Below are 21,104 nucleotides of genomic sequence, written 5' to 3'. Positions count from 1 at the left end.
ATCTATTCTTTTGTTATTTGCAATATCACAATATATAATATACAATGGACTAGTTAAGTCTTGTTTGCAACTTCGATCTAAATAATAAGACTGGCTAAGTCTTTTCATTTCAGGGGTAAAAACCCGACTTGATACATGGACTGGCTAAGTCCGAGTTACATTCAAATTTGCTAGCTAAATCCGACCAGGTAGCGCTGGCTTTACAATATGCCCCTATTGTGAGTAACAAAAAGAAATTAAACATAGAATCTTTTGAGATTGTCTAGGTTCCAAGGACGAGCCAGGGGGACCCCTTCGGGAGATTCGAGTCGGAATGTCCCTGGCTTGAGGACCTCTGTAACCTTATAAGGGCCATCCCAATTTGCCCCCAACTTCCCTTTGAGATCGGAGAGTCCGGTGGCTTCCACCTTTCGGACGACCCAGTCGCCCAAGCTGATTGGCCGAGGCTTTACCCGCCTGTTAAAGTGCCTTGTGATTTTTTGCTTGTACCGAATGGCTTGCAGTAAAGCATTGCCTCGTGTTTCCGGCAACAGGTCTAAGTTGACGGGTTTTTCATCGTCGTTTTGGTCAAACTCATAGAATGTCATCCGAGGAGAGGGGATTCCTACTTCGACCGGAAGGACAGCCTCGCTACCATATACCAACCCAAAGGGAGAATGCCCCGTGGCTTCTTTTACTGTCGTCCTGGCCGACTAGAGAACGCCGGGTAGGTCATCTACCCATGCCCCCTTAGCAGCGTCTAGGGACTTCTTGATGCCCTTGAGGACAATTTTGTTGGCCGACTCGGCTTGCCCATTGGTTTGGGGTCGGGAGACGGCTGAAAACCTTGTCTGAATGCCGAACCGGGAGCAATAATCACGGGTCGGCCCGCTGTTAAATTGCCGACCGTTGTCTAACACTAGGGCTCTTGGGATTCCGAAGCGAGTGATGATGTTCCTCCAAATGAACATTTGAACCTGCTTATCAGTTATTGATGCCAGTGGCTCGGCTTCTGTCCATTTGGTGAAGTAGTCAATGGCCACAATCAGGAACTTTCTTTGCCCAAAAGCTGGGGGAAAAGGTCCGAGCAAGTCCATGCCCCACTTGTCGAAGGGTAGAACCCTTGAATGGTGGTAAGGGGAGTGGCAGGTGCTCTCGGTATGTCCGAGTGAATCTGGCAAGAGGGACATCGCCGGACTAAGTCCGTGGCATCAGCCTTCAAAGTGGGCCAGTAGTATCCCGCCCTTAATGCCTTTCCGGCTATCGTTCTGCCCCCTTGATGGCTCCCGCAAGCTCCTTGGTGTATTTCCCTAAGGACATAGTTTCCTTCTTCGGGGGTTATACATTTGAGAAGGGGATGGGTGAAGGACTTCTTATAGAGCTGCCTTTCATGCCAAAGGAACCAACCTGATTTATGTTTGATCCGGTCGGCTTCCTTAGGATCATTGGGTAAGGTCCCGTCTCGCAAGTACTCCACAATTTCGCCCATCCAGTTCGAGGAACGATTGAGTACAAGCTGCTCTTTGGCATTTATGCTAGGTTCCTTCAACACTTCCCAAGTTATAGTTCTCGGGGCCGACCCTTCAGCAGAACTGGCCATCCGAGCCAGTGCATCAGCCTGTTGGTTTTCCGAGCGAGGAATATGGGTAATCCGAAATCCGGACAGCCTTCCAATGACAGCTCGAGCTTTGGCCAAGTACATTCTCATGTTGTCTTCCTTGGCCTCGTATTCTCCAGAAATCTGACCCACAATGAGTTGTGAGTCGGATTTGGCTATGACTGATGTTGCTCCGTCTAGGATGCATAGCTGTAATCCGAGGATAAGGCCCTCATACTCGGCTTCATTGTTAGATCCGAGAAACTCGAACTTAACAGCATATTCAATTTTCTCCCCGACCGGGGTTTGATGACCAGCCCTGCTCCACAACCATCTTTGTGGATGACCCATCAACAAGCAACTCCCACTCCTCTTGTGAACCGACCGGGGGTCGAGTTGCCATTCAGTGATGAAGTCAGCGAGTGCTTGGGCCTTGATTGCCCTTCGTGGCTCAATTCGAGCCCAAAGTCTGCTAACTGGTCTGCCCAATCGCTCATCCGACTCGAGTGATTTCTATTTTCAATGAGCTTCCGGAGCGGCTGTCCGGTTAGGACTTTGAGGGATGTGCTTGAAAGTAAGGCTTGAGCTTCCGGCTCGCCATTACTAAGGCAAAGACCATTTTCTCGACATCCTGTACTTCGCCTCGGCCCCCTATAGGCATGGCTGATGAAGTAGACAGGATGTTGCTTTCCTTCTCGCTCGGCTATTAGGACTGCGCTAAGAGCGTAGTCCGAGACAGCCAAGTAAATGAACAGGGGTTCCCCCGGCAAGGGGGAGATCAGTTTAGGCAAAGTTGCCAAGTGATTCTTGAGAGGCAGTGAAGGCTTGCTCGGCTTCATCGTCCCATGCGAACTCTTTTCGCTTCAGGGCCTTGAAGAACAACAAGCTCTTATCGCCGACCGGAGAGGAACGACCGAGCGCCGCTAAGCAGCCGGTTAGGCGCTGTACTTCCCGAACGTTCCGAGGAGATTTCATCTCTAGACCGCTTTGATTTTGTCCGGGTTGGCTTCATTCCTCTTCATCCACTAGAAATCCGAGGCACTTTCCCCCTTTAACTCCGAAGACACATTTTTTGGGTTGAGCATCATTCGGTATTTCTTAGGGTGCTCACGTTTCTTTCAGATCGTAGGGTGATCCGACTGGGCTTTGCTTTTGACTATCATATCGTCAACGTATACTTCAATGTTCCGACCCAATTGGTCGCTGAAGATTTTGTTGACGGTTCGCTGATATGTAGCCCCGGCATTTTTGAGGCCGAACGGCATCATCTTATAGCAGTAGACACCCTGAGGAGTGATAAATGCCGTATGAACCCTATCCTTCTCGGCCATGGGAATTTGATGATAGCCAGCATTTGCATCCATGAAGCTGAGAAGGGCGTGCCCTGCCGTTGAATCGACCAGCCTATCGATCTTTGGCAGAGGGTGATTGTCTTTTGGGCAGGCTTTGTTTAAGTCGGTAAAATCGACACACATTCGCCATGCCCCACTCGCTTTTTGACCAATACCACGTTGGCCAGCCATTCCGAGTATTGACATTCTTCATGAAACCCGCTTCGAGCAGCTTCTTGACCTCGCGCGCTGCTGCGGCATTTCTTTCGGACCTTGGTGCCTGAGCTTTGTTTGATTGGTCTGAACCCCTCTTTGATGTTAAGCTCATGACACATGATTTTCGGGTCGAGCCCGGCATTTCTGTGGCCTCATAGGCGAAGACATCTTGGTACTCCGTGAGCACTTGGATGATATCTGCCTTGTTTGGGTCCATGGCCTTGCCTACCCTGACAGTCCGACGGGGTCCTGGCCGATGCGACTTCTTCGTCATCCTCGGCTGGCTGAGGCGTTCATATTGCTTGGGGTTTTCAGTTATGTACACCCGAGGCTGGTTGAGGGCTGACCCCCTTCATATTTTCTTTTTTTCGAGTCCTTTTGGACGTCGTTGTCCGAGTCCTTTTGGACGTCGTTATTTTGAGGCTATTCACATAGCATCTCTTGCTGCCTGTTGGTCGCCTTGAATTTTTCCTACCTTCCCGTCATCAGTCTCAAACTGCAAGAGGAGTTGGTAGGTGGAGATGGCGGCCTTGGCTTTGTTTAGCATGGGCCTCCCCATTATTATGTTGTAAGGCAAAGGGATGTCTACCACCAAGAAGTCGATCGGTAGGCTTCTCCCCTTACCCTTTTCACCCATCCGAGTGGGTAATTTTATTGATCCGACCGGGGGGACAGAGTTGCCCCCGAAGCCTATGAGCGGCTGAGCCATGGGGGTAACATCCCGCTTTCGGTGTACTTCAACTTCTTTGAGGCAGTCAAGGGTGATGATATCAGCGGATGACCCACTATCCACCAATACCTTTACCTTTGTATTGCTACCTTGAGCTCGATGACAGGGGTCGTCGTGCGGAACGTGCAACGTCCGACTGGGTTCCCCAAAGGTCATGACGGGGCCACTGGCTCGGGGGAGCTGGACATCAAGTACCTGATGTTTGAGGTTTTGGAGGTGAGCCTTGCGTGCTCGGCCGGTTAGGCCTCCCGACGCGAATCCTCCAGCGATGACACCAATGAATCCTTTCGTGTCCCCGCTGTTCGACTGACCCACGTTTTGCTTCCCCTTTTCCTCGCTCGAGCGCTTTAAGTAGTGGTTGAGTTTGCCCTGGTCGGCCAAACCTCCAAGGATTTCTTGAGCTCTCGCAGTCCTTGGTGGTGTGCCACATTCCTTGTGGTATCGCACCACCAAAGCTTTTATCCCTCCGAGACGATGATGTCCGGATGGGCGTGGCCTGGGAAGCCAATTTTTGTTCCGGATGTCAAATAGATTCTTTCCGGTTTTTATTGAATCGAGGTCGTTGCCGTTATCGGTGAGCCGTCCCCCGGCCCCCCGTTCTCTGATGCTTAGGCTGACCCATGTGACCCCTTCATCTTTTCTCTTCTTGTCCCTTCATCCGAGTAACGGCAGATGTCCGTTGCTTGATGAACTTTGGGCTGGCCATGGCTTCCGAGTAGGTCTTACTCATTCTCGGCCAGACCATCTAGCCGACCCGGCTGGAGCCGGACATGAGGGCGCGAAGCTACGCATCCTGAAGTCGGTGATTTTGAGGGACTCCTCATTGAACTTTGATGTAGTCCGAAGGGTTCATTCTTGTCTTGCTTCACCCCCATGAGGTGAAGGCTGGTTTTTCTTTGCCTCTTTCCAGCTACAAACTGGTGGATGAAGAGGTGTTCAATATGGCGAGTCGAAGTCAGTGATGACCCCGCCGGAGTTCTTGGAACCAATTGAGGGCCAGACCTTTGAGGGTGGTGGGAAGAAACGACACCATGTGGCCTCACAACTTGTCTGAACGCTCGTTTGAGCCTTGTAACTAGCCATATGATCATCGGGTCGGTTAGTCCCGCGAATGGCTCGATCAAGGGAGTTTTAATTTTCCCGGGGTTTGGGTCCCTAGGATTTCTGACTGAAGGGGATCAGGAACTTGAGCCCCCTCCAGTTAGCCTAGGAGGCTGAGAATGAGCCGAGTCCCCTTGGCCCTCTCGGTCATTGCTTTCTTCTTGAGGAACTCCCGGGCGTCATAGCCTTGGCTGAGGCGCTTCTTGTTGTTAAGGAATTCCGGGCGTCTTGGGGTTTCCGACCCGCGCCCCCCCTTGGGGATTTGATACATGGGTTCCGCATGCTGACGGGCCGACCCCTGTCGCGCCGACTTTTCTTTTTCTCGATGGCTTGGGTCTCTCGCATCGGACCGTGGCCGGCTAGGCTGCTGATCCCGATTAGAACGAGATGAGTCCTTGGTCCCTTTGGAGCGAACGATGTGCGCTCTCTGGGCTCATGCTGATTGAGCGGGACGAGTTGCTGCTGCCTCTGCTGGAGCATGGCCATCATGTCCATCATGCCTTTTTGGAAAGTTTCCTGGAGCTGGCAGTGATAAGGGCCAGGTCAGTCGCAAAGAGCGGCTGAGGCTCCACATTCTGAATCTGTTGGGAGACCGACCGGGAATCCAGAGTTTGGACGGTGGGTGACCTCCGACCCGGAGAGGGGGTCTGCTCGGCCTCCCTATTATGCGCGGGTGAGTGGCCTCTCTCTGGCCGAGGGACTGGGGGTTCCCTATTATGTGCGGGCGAGTGGCCTCTTTCCGGCCGAGGACTTGGTCAGAGGCTTGCTTGCCGAGTTTTTGGTTGGTGCCATTGTCAATTGGCGTTCGAAGCTGAGTAGCTGAGTGAGTAAATCTTAATGAGTGGTGGCGAAGTAACTTTTTGTACTTTCCCCACAGACGGCGCCAAACTGTTTATGTCTAGAAATTAAGGATGCTAATTCCTTTGCTTGGGAATACCGGGTCAGATCTGAATGTCCTGAGTCCAAAGTCCGTACGCCGGAATCCTGCAAAAGTAATGGTTAGACTGCCCCGGGGGTGGTTCCAGGATCGCCTCTCCGACGCTCAAGTCAGTGATCAAGCTAGAGAGATAAAGTCTAGAGAGAGATGCTCTGGTTTGTTAGGTAAGAATTCAATACCTTCTCATTGATGAGGGGGTTGAGTATTTTTAGTGCTTGAGATATCCCAGCTGTAGGCCAGCTGGAATGCACTGACAGCTGGGAGGCAATACTCTTAAAACCCCGTTAAAATAGGAGGGTTTTGGGAGACTGATAAAAAATAAAAACTTTTAAGATATTTGGATAGTCGGAACACATGAGATTTAGGATGATTGTAGTCTGGGTGAGGGTATTTTGTGCCTACAGACTGCCGTCCAATTGTTGCGAAAACCTCTCCCTGCCAACTTCCGTGTTCCGCCCTAAAACACGAATCAGAGCGCGCTGTAAATGTTAATATGTTCTACAGAGTGTCTAAAGTAGCCCTGAATCAACTGTGCCCACCCTTCGAAATCCATCGTAAAATTAGACATGAATCCAACTCTCATTTCCAAAATCAAACTCAATAGATTCATCTCTCTCCCTCAATTTATAAACTCCTCTATCAAACCAACTCGTCTAAATTTTTTATCTCACTTCTCTTCTTCTCCTTCTCACTCTAAAACTTCTGCTACCCAAAGTAGCAATGATGATTTATCTACTGATGTCACTACTCAAGGTAATTTAGATTGTTCTATTGTTTATTTTGATTTAGACGATATTTGATATCTTAGGTGCCACCTCGGCAACTTTATAAGACTCTACTATCTAAATTATATAGCATCCATATTATTTTTTTATTACTTAGTTGTGTGCTTATGTTGGTTTTATGGAAATTAATTGCTGAAAAATACAGTGACATTATTATTTAGTTGAGTACTTATCTCAGTTTTTTTTGTAGCGACGATTTTCAAGCTTTGCCTAATTTATGCAAATAGTGCATATATCGATATTGTGAGGAGAAATTGATGGTTGGTTTTGGGTGTGTCCTAAAAAAATTTCCTATATGGTTTAGGTTTAACATTAGGGTGTATTTTGGGAGCCTTGGCTGAGTTTATGCTAGATATATTGTTGAGTATCATCTAATTTCCAGGGTGGTATTGGTTTTTTCTGATCTCTTCATGGTGTATGATATTACCCATAATTTTTGTGTTTGCTTTAGTATCTAGTTAATCGAATAGTGAATCAAATCTTAGAGTGCAACAAAACACATTTTTCATGATAGGTTTTATACATCAATGTATCATTAGGATAGATGTCTTCATTTGCCAAATGAGATCCTCTGATCAAGTATACTTGACAAAATCGGAAAGCGGAAAGAAAGGGACAAGTAGTTGAAGCAAATCTAGCTCTTGAAGTCTAACATTTGTTATGACCTAAAGTGATAAATTATGGATATTCATGCTAGTATATTGTTAATATAACGATTCTCACTTTAGCTCAAATTTTGATTTTTGTGACACCATACTAATTCTGTTTAGAAAGACGGCCATGGCAAAGTATCAGTCAGCAATTGGCATTGATAAATGTCTGCAGACTGCAATTTGAGTTCTGGTATCAAATTTGTAATATTGTGCAACAACATTTCTATGAATGAACTACCTTGGAAATCCTTAGCTTTTTGCTGAGGAAGAGCATTCTTTGTGTTCCTGTTTTGTGAGCAAAGGGGGAAGGGTTGGGTGCAGAGTTTAGATACTTGTCCATAAATGTGTGTCCCTTCCCTAACTCCCCCCAGAGTTAAGAAAATCATATCTTAGGTGCATTTAACTAATTATGCTAGGACAACAAAGGCATTGTAAATTTGATGAAAAAAAAGTATAGTTACCTGCGTGCAAGTAACCTTTTTCCTTCAAATTCTAAACTTTTAAGAAAATTTCACTTACATCCTATATGTACTACGAATATGTTTCGTTTGTCCCATAAGTATGGGCATATTGGGCAATTATATTGTGATTAAAATAGAATCAAAACTTGGTTTAAATGTTGAGTGGGCATTTCTTTTCCTTAATTATGTAATATATAATCCCCAGTATGTTTGATGGTAAAGCTAAGCCTCAAGAAATTAGTCAGCCCTTGGCTTATTGAGTTCGAATGGAACGGATTGAGAATTGGGAGGTTAGAATAAAATTTTCACAATTGTTTATATGCATTTGGTCCAATTGAGGATCATATTCCATTGATAAATTAGGGGGTATGGAATGAAATGAAAGGGTTTGCTGGGAAATTAGATACCCTTAGTATGAGGTCCCACCCCTAAAATACCCCAAACAACAAAATAGAATTCAATCAATTCTGTAATGGCCAAGTTGCAACAATTCTTGTTGCTCTTTGAGAAAGGTTAATAATGGCTTAACCTGTGTTTTTGTATTTTGTTGGATCATTGATCAATTATTACTTAAGACATAAATTAGTCAAGGTTCTATATATTTTTGTGTGTAGTAAATTTATTCAAGGTATTAAATTTCTGTGTGTATAAAATGCTTGTGTGTTATTCTAGCTAATTATTTTCAGTTAACAGGCTCAAAATGGAGCATCTCTTTACCTTATACTATACGATGCCTTTTTCTGTATTTGACAATCCCATCTTCTCCCATTGTTTTCTCTAATACGATTTGTTCAGTTTTATCGAAGTCGTATGGCGCCATATAGTTTCATGTTATAGTCGGTGTCTTTTTCAGCATATAACTAGTAATTAGATGATTTTCTTTAGTTGGTTAATGTATCGTGCATCAATTTGGATCGGAAACTTGGCTGTGATTTTCGAACGAAGACTATATACATGAACTATGCATCATCCTGTCACATGTGAATATGCAGAGCTGAAGAACAGAATTGAGAGGTACTTAGGAGGTGACATGGACGCTCTTCCTTCCATCTTTGAAGGCATACTTGTGAGAAAGTTGAGCGGTAAACATGATGAAACTGATGATGAATTGATGGAGGATTTTCGATCCAAGACCCAGAAAGATGAGGATCAACAGGTTCAGTCAGATAAGGATCTCACTGATTCTGATGAAGAACTTAGTGACTGAAGAAGTGGTTTTTAGTTGAAGAAACTTGTAGCAAAAATGTGATAATCTAGTTGACCATGCAAATCATGTATACATTTTCGGACTTCTTGGTGTAACCTCCGGCTTCTATCTGAAACACAAGAGAGAGGAACATCGTTACAGGATTGCAGTCAGCTAGCTCTGTGATAATTTAGTTGACCATGCAAATCATGTATACATTTTGGAAGTGGTCACCTTCTTTCTGATGCAAGCTCTTGTAATTAGTCCTATGTTTCTTGTGGGATCTTCAAGTTTATAAAATGGCCGAACACATGTTTGCTACCAATCAAAAGAGAGGAAGGGAATGTTGTTTGCTGCACTTGTGTAGCTGTGCGGGTCCCTCTCCTCCCTCTTTCTTGGTAGGTTTTCACTGAAATGGCAGGCTAAAGAAACAATGTAGTTTTTTAAAGCCACATGCAGTAGGGGAGCTCAACGCTAGAAAACTGGTAACACCCCCATTCTGGCATAAAGTAATGGTTCATCAACTATTCTCTAAAATGGAGAGCATCTCTCACTAGAAACCTAGAGAGTGAAACCCTTTGTAAAAACAAAACCTAATCACCTTACCACTTCACCACCCTAACTAAATCACAATCATGAACCCAAACAAAAACGTCAACCTAATCCAAGAACAAGACCTCATGTTAAGAAGAATGGGCCGTACATTCTCTGCTCAAGATGGAGATCTAGTGTCAGAGGATAGTATTTTCTTGAACGTAGTTATTGGGAAAGCTAAAGATCTGAGAGATTTTCATGAAAACGCAATTTAAGACTAGGTTATATTCCATTGGATCACACATGACAAGATATCAGTGAAAAAATAGGAAAATTATCTTTTTTTTTTTGTGTGGATGCAAGAGACAAGGAATATTTGGCAGCTTTAGGCTCTACAAGCTTCCAAGGAGCGCTTTTCCTCTTTACCTTATGTAAAGCGAAAGACTCATTCCAATCTGACAAATTAATCCATGCACCTATCTGAGTAAAACTAGAAGGTTTACCACTTCTATAATCCTCACATAGCCAGAAGAACACTGCAAAGAATAGGTCGAGTGTTGTATTCTGATAATAAGTCGACGTCTCCAAAATTCAAAGACTATCTTAGAGCCTGGGTGGTCATCCCTACCAACAACCCTTTTATCTCGGGTTTCTTCTTCGACTATTAAAATGGAGATCTAGAATGGGTGCAATTTAGGTATGCAGGAGTGTTTGTTTTCTGCTCAAAGTGTGGACGCATAGGTCATAGATGTCAAATGACGTTTGGAAATCGCATAAAAACTTTGACATTGTTTTGGAGAACATGGGTCAAGGAAACGCCCAACCTTATATCTCTCCCACATTGCATCCTCTATTCACAAATCATCTTATAGGGCTCAAGAGAGTAGAAAGAAATAACACAACAGAGATAAACTTGGTTAATTACTCTTGGGATAGGGATGAGGAAAGAGATAGTCCATAAGAGAAAATCATATTAGAGGATGATAATGAAGATAATACGCAAGAACACTCATCATCCAGTGACTCAGAATATTCAGGTAACCCAGACGGACCAGGAAACAACAACAATCTTAACAACGACAATTCATAAGATGATCATTTATTCTCCCAAGATCAAGATCCTCTCCCTAGTTTTGAGGGATCAATCTTGGGGAAACGCAAAGGAAATGATATGGGTAGTTCTTCAGGTCAAGGAAGAAGTACAATGCAAAAATATCATCAAGATCAAAATCAAACCTATCAACCAGCTGATGATAAGAATCAATGCAATTTTCTTCAAGCAAGAGCGACAAGATGAAAAAAGCAGGCATGCGCCAAAAATCGAGAGTGGGAAAGCATGAAACATGCAAGTATTTATGGAAAAATTTAGGGTAGCAGGAGAAGGATTTTACAACTCGAAAATTTTTACCTCTGACCCAAAAAATTTACTCCTTTAACTCCCCTATTAATTTCATTGCATCAAATTACTCTTTCAATCGCCCTATTTCTCCTCTCATACAAGGAGAAACATGTAATTTACCTCGTAAATGACCTGTATGCCAAAGAAAGAACTGAAACAGTATGCAAAGAAACTTTACGCTTCTTTATTCTTCTCAAATGCTTTTATTTTTCTTTCAACCCCCACCCCTTTTCATTTATATCTTTGTCTCTTATCTCCCCTCCATTTAACCCACTCCTTAACTAATAAAAGCCACAACATTATCTTCTCCACCTCCCCCCATTTTTGGAAACCTCAAACAATGGAAAGCGACTCATCATCAACTTTTTCCAAAGAAAGAAACCAACCTATGGTCCCCCTCATGGACCACACCTTGAAAAACAACATTCCCCTAGAATCTCCCAGTGATTCTAAGCTAGCCAACCTTTTTACCAAAGTCTAACTCACTGAATTTGATAACTTTACATTTCTACAGACCCATTTTCCGACCCCTTTATCCCATTCGGGTCCATGGACTATTTAGAGCTCAACAACATATTTAGCTCCAACAACTTATCTCAAAATTTTGAGCCCTCATCATTTGAGTCAAACAGTTTAGCCTAAAAGGAAACCCAAGAAAAAAAACACCGAGCTAAAATTTGAACCTTGCGACGGGTTGCGCCAAGTGGTCCAATCATTTCTTAAACACAAAAACACTAGTTGAACCCCACAAAAAGCCCAAACTGATTGCAAATCCCAAATCTCTCAAGCCCTCTAAAGGCCCCATCACATTCCTCAACCTAAAACACACAAGTCAACTTACCAACCCAAGTCAAACCTTTTAACCCTATAAAGCAAGATTTCACTTCAAAACCCCCCACTAAACTCACCATAGTGCGAACTCTTTCTTCTCGGCTCACTCGGATATTCAGTTTGAAAATTTCGAAAACCCAATGGGAATATAAGAGGATCTTAACAAACCGCCCCCTCCTCAAGCAATCAAGCCTCCCTTCAAGTTTAAGATTCAAGAAGACCCTAACTATCCCTATTTTCCACACAATTCAGTCAAGAGGAGAAGAGTTGAGAGTGAGAGAGTTCATAACTAGGCACCTTCAGGCTACCTGGCATTGAACCTCATTGAAAATTCTACAACATCCTCTCCCGAGCAAAATTTTGAGAAGATCCCTAATCTAAACTTGGTGTCCCCAACTATAGCTTTTCGGGAATTCTATCAAGAAGGCAAGAGAAAAAACTCCAAAAGCAAAACAAGAGAAAAGGAATTATGATGTTTGGATTGAACCAAGAAGACGAAAAAGAAGATTGAAGCTCAACTTTTGTCGTTCTGGACTACAAGGATGCGACTGGCCAAAATCAATCTTCCAAAGCAGGATGAGTATTCTAAGTTGGATTTGCAGAGGGTTGAGTTTCAATTCCTCCCCTCTGTACTCCATTATCTTGAATTAGGCTAGTAATAATAATTTAGAACTTTATTTTTCTTGCTGAAACTAAGTGTAGTGTTGCTGTACTTGAACCAATTTTCAATAGGTGGGTGTTCAATGGGTGTACGGGGTTTAAGTCCGATAACAATAGTGGCGACTTATTCTTGTGCTGGCATCGGAGTATAGCAGTTTCAGTTATTTTTAGCTCTGACAACGTAATAGCTTGTAACTTCAGGATATGAATGCTATGTAGCATTTGTGTACCGCTCCCCAGTTCTACAAGATAGTCAGTTTGTGTGGCATGCAATCTCCAAAACCATTAGTGAGCATAGTGAAAGTTGGGTGTTGATATGTGATTTTAATTAGGTATAATGCTCAATGCATACATAAATAGGAGGAAACCCAATATTGAAGGGTGCAAAACAATTCATTAGTTGGAAGATGGAACATAAACTGTTAGACCTACCCTTTCATGGAGTTAATTTTACCTGGACAAACAACAAAGATGGATTAGACACAATAATGGAAAGAATTGATAGAGCTATATGTAACCCAAACTGGAAAAATGATTTACCAGATGCATCAATTACAAACCTTCCAATTCTACTCTCGAACCACAGTCCAATCATACTGCAAACACATCCAAGTTCAACTAAAAAAAGAGGCCTTACAAACTGGACAGTTGGTGCCCACAAAACGAAGAGATCAAAAATAAAATTAAAGATATTTGAAATGAACACATTTTAGGTTCTGAAGCCTTCAAGTTGCAAAGAAAACTAGGTCATTTCTTGTTTGAAGCAAAGTCTTGGTGCCTAGCTCATAACAACGATCATACAATTAATTGAAGTGAAATACAAGAAGAAGCTACAAGAGCCCAAGAAGGCATTTAAGACGTTGTTCAAGCTTCCACGAGCATCAAGATCTCAAAAATCTCTAAAAGGTATTTCTAAGGTAAAGTGGGATTACTTGAAACAAAGATCCAAGTCTAAGTGGGATGCATTTGGAGATAACTCAACATCTTTTTTCTTCAAAAGCGTCACGATAAGAAGTTCTCGAAATGAAATAAGAGCTATTAAGAACCAAGAAGGCAAGTGGATGGACTCTCAAGAAGATCTAAAGGACGTTTTTTACAACTACTTCAAGGAGCTCTTTACACCTGACCCCTCAATCCCAAAAGTGTCACATAATGATCTTATCTTTGACTATCTTCCAAAACTTTCTCCTTCCCAGCTAAAGATCATTTCCAAACCATTTTTGGAAGAGGAAAATAAGATAGCAACTTTTAGTCCCAAACCTTTAAAATCTCCTGCCCCATATGGCTTCTCCCTAATTTTTTCCAAAAAAACTAGGATGCTGTGAGTCAAAGCATGATTAATTTAGTTGTTTCCTTCATCAATAGTGATCACCTTTTGAAAGAACAAAGCAAACGTTTATAACTCTCATTCCCAAGAAAGACATACCAGAGTTAGTAAACGATTTTAGACTAATTAGCCTTTGTAACACCTCATACAAAATCATTTCCAAAACCTTAATGAACAAGCTAGAATAAATCCTCGGAGATCTAGTAGGGGAATTCCAGAATGCTTTCGTTCTCGGTAGGTAAATAACGGACAACTGCCTAATTTCTCATAAAGTGATAAACTAGGTGAAGAAAAGAAAAAGAGGAACTTTGTATGCAGGTATCATAAAAATAGATCTCAGCAAAGCATATGATAAAATCAGATGGGATTTCGTTCACGTCATCCTCAAAAAAATGAACTTTCCAAGCAAATGGATCAAATGGATTCGAGAATTCCTCTCAATAGTCTCATACTCCATCCTCATCAATGGTGAACCTACAAATTTCTTCAAACCTTCAGAAAGGCAAAGACAAGGAGACCCTCTTTTATCTTAAATCTTCGTTCTATGTATGGAAGTTTTATCGACAAATTTAATAGCAGCCCAAAATGATAAGTCCATACATGGTTTAAAATTTGCAAGGTCAACTCCTTCTCTCTCTCACCTCTTCTTTGATGATGACGCCCTCTTTTCTTCAAAGGTATCCCAAAGTATGTTGGAAGCTCAAGGAAATTATCACAAACTTTTGTAATAAATCGAGTGAAATGATCAGCAATGATAAATCTATAGTCCTATTTAGCCGCAATACTCCTCGCCATTTTGTTTCACTTATGAGAAATCAATTAGGGGTGAAGAATAGAACTCTATTGCCATTATTTGGGATGCCCTATGGAAGTGGATGGAAGACATACTCTAGCCTTTGAATCTATAGTAGAGAAGATCAACACCAAGATTCTATCATGGAAGTTCATTCACCTGTCATACACAGCTAGATTAATTATCATAAATTTCATTTTGTGTTCCGTAGCGTCTCACATGCTACAAAATCTATCTCCTCCCAAAAAAAAACCACAAAAAAATAGATACCACTCTACTTAAATTTTGGTTGTCATCTTCTATGGACCAAAAAACCTATTTATTGGAGAAAAATAAGTCTTATGGAATTACACAAAAAAGATGGAGGCCTTGGGCTCAAAAACACGATGAACATGAATAAGACCCTTTTAGTGAGTCAAGCTTGGCGAATCTTCAGCTATGACTCTTCCCTAATCAAGAAGCCGTACATTGCTAAGTACAAAAAGGACCCTCTCACAGCTAGCCTATCAAACTCTTAATGTCCCGATTCCTCTTATGCATTTAGAAGGATGTGTAAAGCATCTTCAACCTTGAGCTCCAAGTTTAAACATAGCATAGGATATGGAAGGAAAACCTTCATTTACAATCACTGGTGGGTAGGAGATAAAAGATCAATCCTCCGAATCTCTCTCCTTCGGCTTTCCAGAATTCAAAGGTATCAGATCTTATTATTAAAGGTCAATGGAATGCAAATATCATTTGGAATCAATTCAACAAAGCTACAACAAAGGAAATTCTGGCTTCACATCTCCCCTTCAGTAATAATGATGATAGTATATATTGGAGCGACAACAATAAAGGTCGATACTGTGTTAAATTAAATTACTGGAACCTCTAGAGTGTTCATAATCCTATCATTCCTGCAGAGTGTGGGGTTTTGGAGACTTCTTCGGAGCCTAGACATTCTTTCAAAATGGAACTTCTTCATTTGGAAAATCATTAACCGCGCACTTCCAATAGCATATGATATCATGAAAGAAATATTCAAGTTGATAGAAATTGCAAGAATTTTGTCAATCTGAAACTGAATCTTTAGAGCATCTCTTTCGGGATTATAATTTCTCCAATATAATTTGGATGAGTACTTTAGGTATCCGTCCAAATTTAGGAAACTCCATACCAATGGGAGATTGGATCAAGAACTTTTTGAACCTGTTATGCGAAAGGAAAAAGAATGTCCAAGAGACTAACATCGAAGAAGAATTTGACTCTTTCGTTGCTTCCCTATGTGCTATTTGGATTCATTGAAACGAAAAGGGATTATCCATATCTATGAAGATCACAAATGCAGACAAAAAAGAACAAGATTGCTCCACTCAAATCCTGAGGATTTTACGATACAAAACCCATATGCAAAGAACGACCACCTTTCTTGGACTAGTGGTGTTATAAGGAACAACACATTAGACTATTTCCAAGTTGATGGGTCATGGAAAAGGGATGCAAAACAAGAACAAACAGACAACGACAATAGCATGGGTTAACAAGAGTGATAAAGAAAATTGAGAAGCTATAAAGTACTAGCAAATACTCCAACTCCGACAAAAACCCAAGCTATCCTTCATTGTATCAGGAGCCTGAAGACTGACGCCAAATCAATCTCTATCAAATCGGATAGTAGAGAAGTGATCTCAGCTCCCAAAGATTCAAACAAGGCTCCAACCGAAATCAAGAATATTATTGAGGAAATCAAATTCCAGTCCAGGAATCTAGACAACGGTTGTTCGCCGCGTCTGTCCTAGCCCCTAGCATGGACAACGGTTGTTTGTCGCGCATGTCTTAGCCCCTAGGCTTGTGACCTCGACTAAGCTCGAGCTCATTTTCAGGCTCGGCTCGAACTCAACTCGAGCTCAGGTTCGATTATGGGACTTCATATAATTTTTAATATATAAAAATAATTTTTTAATATAAAATTATTTCTTTATATAAAATATTTATATTAAAAAACATTTTTTTAGTATAAAATAATAATTGAGTTGTTCACGAGCTTTTCGAGCCGAGCTCTGCTTAGCTAAGCTCGACTCGTTTAAGTCTCAAGCCGAGCCTGAACTCGAGCCGATCCCGAAGTGTTCGCGAGATTGTCAGGCTTATTATTACTCCTTTTAGCTTTGTTTTTCTTCTTTTAGATTTTAGATCTTGTTTATGTAGTTAGCTTCTGATAGAAGCTTATTGTACTGCTTCTCCTCATGAAGCTAGATCTAGGTTTTTGGTTCTTTTTTTTTTCCATTTCTTTGTACGTTTGTTTTCCTAGTGGTCTCTCCTAGAGATAGGGATTCCACTAGTTCATAGTGTTATTTCCGTAAGATAAGCATTTCACTAGGTCCTCCCTGTATCTTTTTAAAAGTACAATAAAATATAGCTAATTAGTTTTTAGGCCCGAGTTATGCCCCATATATATTTTTCATTTATTAATATTTTTACGTCAAAACGATAACAAATGTTTCTTGATGTTATGTAGAGCTGGACTAGTAAATATATTGTTATCCCTCAACAGGTTCTTGAATGGAGACTTGTGCAACGATGTCCTAATCAAATGATCCCGAACCTAAGCTTCGTTCCTGAACCTCCAAAAAAGGGACCCACCCTGGAGGTTTGGGCGGTGGCTCCCCCTTCAAAGTTTAAGTCAGGTATCATGAGTAATAAGGGCAAGTAAAGTTTAGAGAAATAAAGTAGAGAGAGGTTTTCACAGAGTAATAGTACACATTGCTCAGAAAAAGGTACATGTCTCCTGATTTCAAGGACTATTTATAGTGTTTGGGGTCTGATTGCTGTTCTTTGAGGTCACCCTAATTTAAGGGCACATGATTGGCTAAACATTTGAAGTATGTCATATGGCAGGTGTTGGAGTACAAGGTGACACTCAAGAAGAGGGGGGGGGGAGGGTTGAATTGAGTGACAAAAACTAATCGCTTTCCGCAAAAACGCTCTATAACACTATGCCTAATACAACGTGATCGAAAAATTCTCCGATCTGAGTTTTTGCGAAAACTAACTTGTAACATAATATGAAATCAGTGAATTCAAATAATAAACACCAGAAATAACGTGGTTCAATCTCACCTATGAGATCTACGTCCACACAAATAGACTCTTTATTATTTGAATCCTAAGATATCAAACTCTTGATATAATATGATTCCCCCACTAATAACTCTAGTAGTTATCCTCAACACTTAACCCTAAGTGTCGCAACTCTCCATAATTAATGAAAGTACAGATTGAATAAATCTTCAAAAGCGTGCTTCTTATTCAAGCAAATTAGAGGACAATTACAAACGTTGAATAGTTACCTAAACTGATTAGAACTCTGTGCCAAACTATGTGCTTTAGGACTTAGTTTTCAGCTCTCGAAAGCTCCGATATTTTATTTGAAAATGTAAGTTATGAAACTGAGTTTGTATCCCTTTAATAGCTTATTTTATGAACGAAAATCCTTCTCTAAGTTATGATTATCTTTTACTCCTAAGATTAAGGGTTAAAACTTTTCCTTTATAAAAATGAATTTTATCTCTTTATAAACTCTAACTTTTTCTTGAACCCTTATAAGATGAGAATTCTCAAACCAACTTTTATCTAAAACTTGATAACCAAATAAGTTTCCCTTTCTTTTATTGTCTTTATTAAACTCCTTTTCATTTTCAAATTCTTTTAGTAAGCGTTTTCCTTTGAATCGATTATTACAAAATTCTTTTTCGGTTTTCATAAAATCCTTTTTCAAATTGGTTTTTTCACCGGCGTGGTGCGGGCGGTTTTCTTGCACTAGTGGAAAAATAAGGAAGGGATGCGCTTTTCAAGCGCAACCCTTCAAGCTTAGAAGGGCTGCGCTTTTACCTAAAAAGCACAGCCCTTCCTACCAAAAAAAAAAATTTTTTTTTTGACAATTTTTTACTCATATATTAATCTCACATTTTCTGAATTTTAACATTTGCATTAAACTTTAAAGTAAACCATCCAAATCCAAAAGGAGAATAAGAAATATGGTCAGGAAAACTAAAACTAAAACAAGAAATCAAAAAATGTTATCACATAGAGAATTCTACAATGCAACTAAACCCAAAACAAAAAAAAAAAGAACGAAATGAAAAAAAAGGGACAAAAACTAATATACAGAAGAGAAGAAATTATAGATCTGAAAATACAAGAACATTAATCAAAAACAAAGATTTAAGAAATTCTAGATCTGAAAAGTCAAAAACTCCCTCCAAACATTGACCTAATAATGTTTAAATACGTAAAACAAAACCCTAATACATAATTAAGGAAATAATAAAATTCAAAAATACTTAAAATGCCTATTTCGAGCCTTAAACGAACTCGGATGGCTTAAAAAGCCTATACATCCCAGCATAGCACTGTGTTTGACTCGTTGGCCCGTTCCGCTTCCGAAAAGGTATCACAATAGCCAATCGGACTCCGTCGGCATGATTAGTGCAAATCATTTCAGGCTTTTTGTCGCGTTTCTGGGAGTTTTTGAGAGAGAAGAGAGGATGAGAGAGAAGGAGGGAAGGGAGGAGGGACGTGAGGGAGGAGAGTGTAGGAGGAAAAGGGAGGAGGGACGTGAGAGAGGAGAGAGAAGGAGGGATAATATATTTGAAGCCCGCGAATTTTTTATTTCAAATTTTTTTAAGTAAGGCGGTGCTTTTCTTCAAAAGCGCAACCCTACATAACAGAAGGGCTGCGCCTTTGAAGAAAAGCACAACCCTTCACTTAGTAGGGCTGCGCTTGGAGAAAAAGCGCAGCCCTTCTGAATGTAAAAAGGGTTGCGCTTGTTCTACCAGCGCATTTTCTTCAAAGGCGCAACCCTTCTGTTATGTAGGGCTGCGCTTGTTGAAAAAGCGCAGCCCTTCCTTTTTTTTCCCCTAGTGTTGATCGGGCGACGGGTGGTTTAATTTTCACCAAGGTTAAGGTTGCGAAAGAGAGAGGGAGAAGGAGAGAGCTGAAATTATGAAAGGGAGGGAGGGGGTTTCACTGGTTTGGGAAGGAGGAGGCTGGGCTATGGAACCGGGGTAGAGATTAGGGCTGGGGGTTTTGTGTTTGGGCTAGGAGTTTTGTTTGGGCTGGGGGTTTTGTTTGGGCTGGGGGTTTTGTTTGTGCTAGGGGTGTGAAGGGCAAGGAAAGGGTTGTACAGTGATTATTAGGAGCGCCTTGAACTTTTTATTTTAAAAAAATTGAAAATTAAAAAGAAAATTCGAAACAATTTGGTTTTCGGTTCAAAGCATCATCACTTTAATTTTGAGAAATTGTGACACATGACTTTTCAAGGAAATTCATGAAGCAACTGTGGTGTATTCTATCAGGACAACATCAATAGCTCTTTTTATGAGTCCTATTTTATTTGAAAGATATGTTCTCAATAAGCTTGACAATAAGTACTTTAACTCCAATTAAGACAACTAAGCATATTATTCCACTAAGTTCCAGAAATAAATCCCAATGCCACTCGATGTTTTTTAAAACGTTCACGAGCAAATGGTTTGGTGAAAATATCGGTTATTTGATCATCAATAAAAATAAATTCAAGGGCAATATTACCTTTTTCTACATGATCACGTAAACAATGATATCTTATTTTAATGTGTTTTGTACGTGAGTGTTGAACTGGATTTTTTGGGATGTTTATGGCACTTGTATTGTCACACATAATTGGCACATTACAAATCATAACTCCAAAGTCTCGAAGTTGTTGTCTTACCCACAATACTTGTGCACAACATGAGGCAACTGCAATGTATTCAACCTCGGCAGTTGAGAGAGTAACAAAATTTTGTTTCTTTGAAGCCCATGAGATTAGGCATGGACCTAAGAATTGGTTGTTCCAGATATGCTCTTCCTATCTACCAGAAACCCTGCATAATCTGCATCAGAAAAGCCAATCAAGTCAAATTTCCTCCTTTAGGATACCATAAATAAATATATGAGAATACATTTGACAGCCTTGAAGTATGATGTTTGTTGAACTGCCAGTATCAATCAAAATTCTTCTCACCCTCAGATTTGGTATTTTCATCTCCACCACTAGGGGATCATCATGGGGGGTCTTTGACTTTCCCCGATCCAACTCGCTGAATACCATTTTAAGGAACGAATCAACCTCTGCATGATTAGCTAGCAAAAATTGGACAAATTCCCTGAGGTAGTTCTTGTGCCCTCTGTTGGTTAGCCAACCAGCAACAAAGAACAACATCTTCATCATTACTTTCACTTTCCTTCTTTCTGCTCTGACGATCATATTTATTCTGAAACTTCCTTCCCCTTTGGGGGAAGTATGAATTCATCTTCCCTTTCCAAGCTAAATCCTCCAAAGCTCTCTTAAGGTGCTTATACTCGTTAGTCTCATGGCCACAATCCTTATGAAAGTGGCAACACTTGCTTTTATTCCTGTTTCTGTATAGAGTCTTCATCTCTGCTGGAGCCTTAAGCTCATGCTGATCTTTAATCTCTATGAGAATGGAGTATTGATATTTGAGGAAGACTATAGGCTTTGCCGAAGTTTCAGATCCTCTTCTTTAACTTCGTCGGAACGAAGTTGTGTTGGAAGTCAAGGT

At 41.2% G+C, this 21,104-nt stretch overlaps 1 protein-coding gene across 1 annotated transcript; it reads left to right on the top strand.

Moving 5' to 3' along the window:
- Positions 1-6,241: 6,241 nt before the first annotated feature.
- LOC104893589 (hypothetical protein) lies at positions 6,242-9,391 on the top strand. Its single transcript, XM_010679718.4, has 2 exons — positions 6,242-6,644; positions 8,783-9,391. Exons 1-2 carry the CDS (start codon positions 6,458-6,460, stop codon positions 8,995-8,997), a joined length of 402 nt encoding a protein of 133 aa, XP_010678020.1. The 5' UTR covers positions 6,242-6,457; the 3' UTR covers positions 8,998-9,391.
- Positions 9,392-21,104: the final 11,713 nt, after the last annotated feature.

This window comes from Beta vulgaris, chromosome 5 (assembly GCF_026745355.1).
Source record: "Beta vulgaris subsp. vulgaris cultivar EL10 chromosome 5, EL10.2, whole genome shotgun sequence".
Taxonomy (NCBI): domain Eukaryota; kingdom Viridiplantae; phylum Streptophyta; class Magnoliopsida; order Caryophyllales; family Amaranthaceae; genus Beta; species Beta vulgaris.
This window is presented reverse-complemented; position numbering and strand designations above follow the sequence as displayed.

Bases quoted from the DNA above. Each gene is read 5' to 3' on its own strand.
- LOC104893589 (XM_010679718.4), top strand. From the start codon at position 6,458: ATGAATCCAACTCTCATTTCCAAAATCAAACTCAATAGATTCATCTCT. The intron at 6,645-8,782 runs GTAATTTAGATT...GTGAATATGCAG, and splicing joins TACTGATGTCACTACTCAAG to AGCTGAAGAACAGAATTGAG.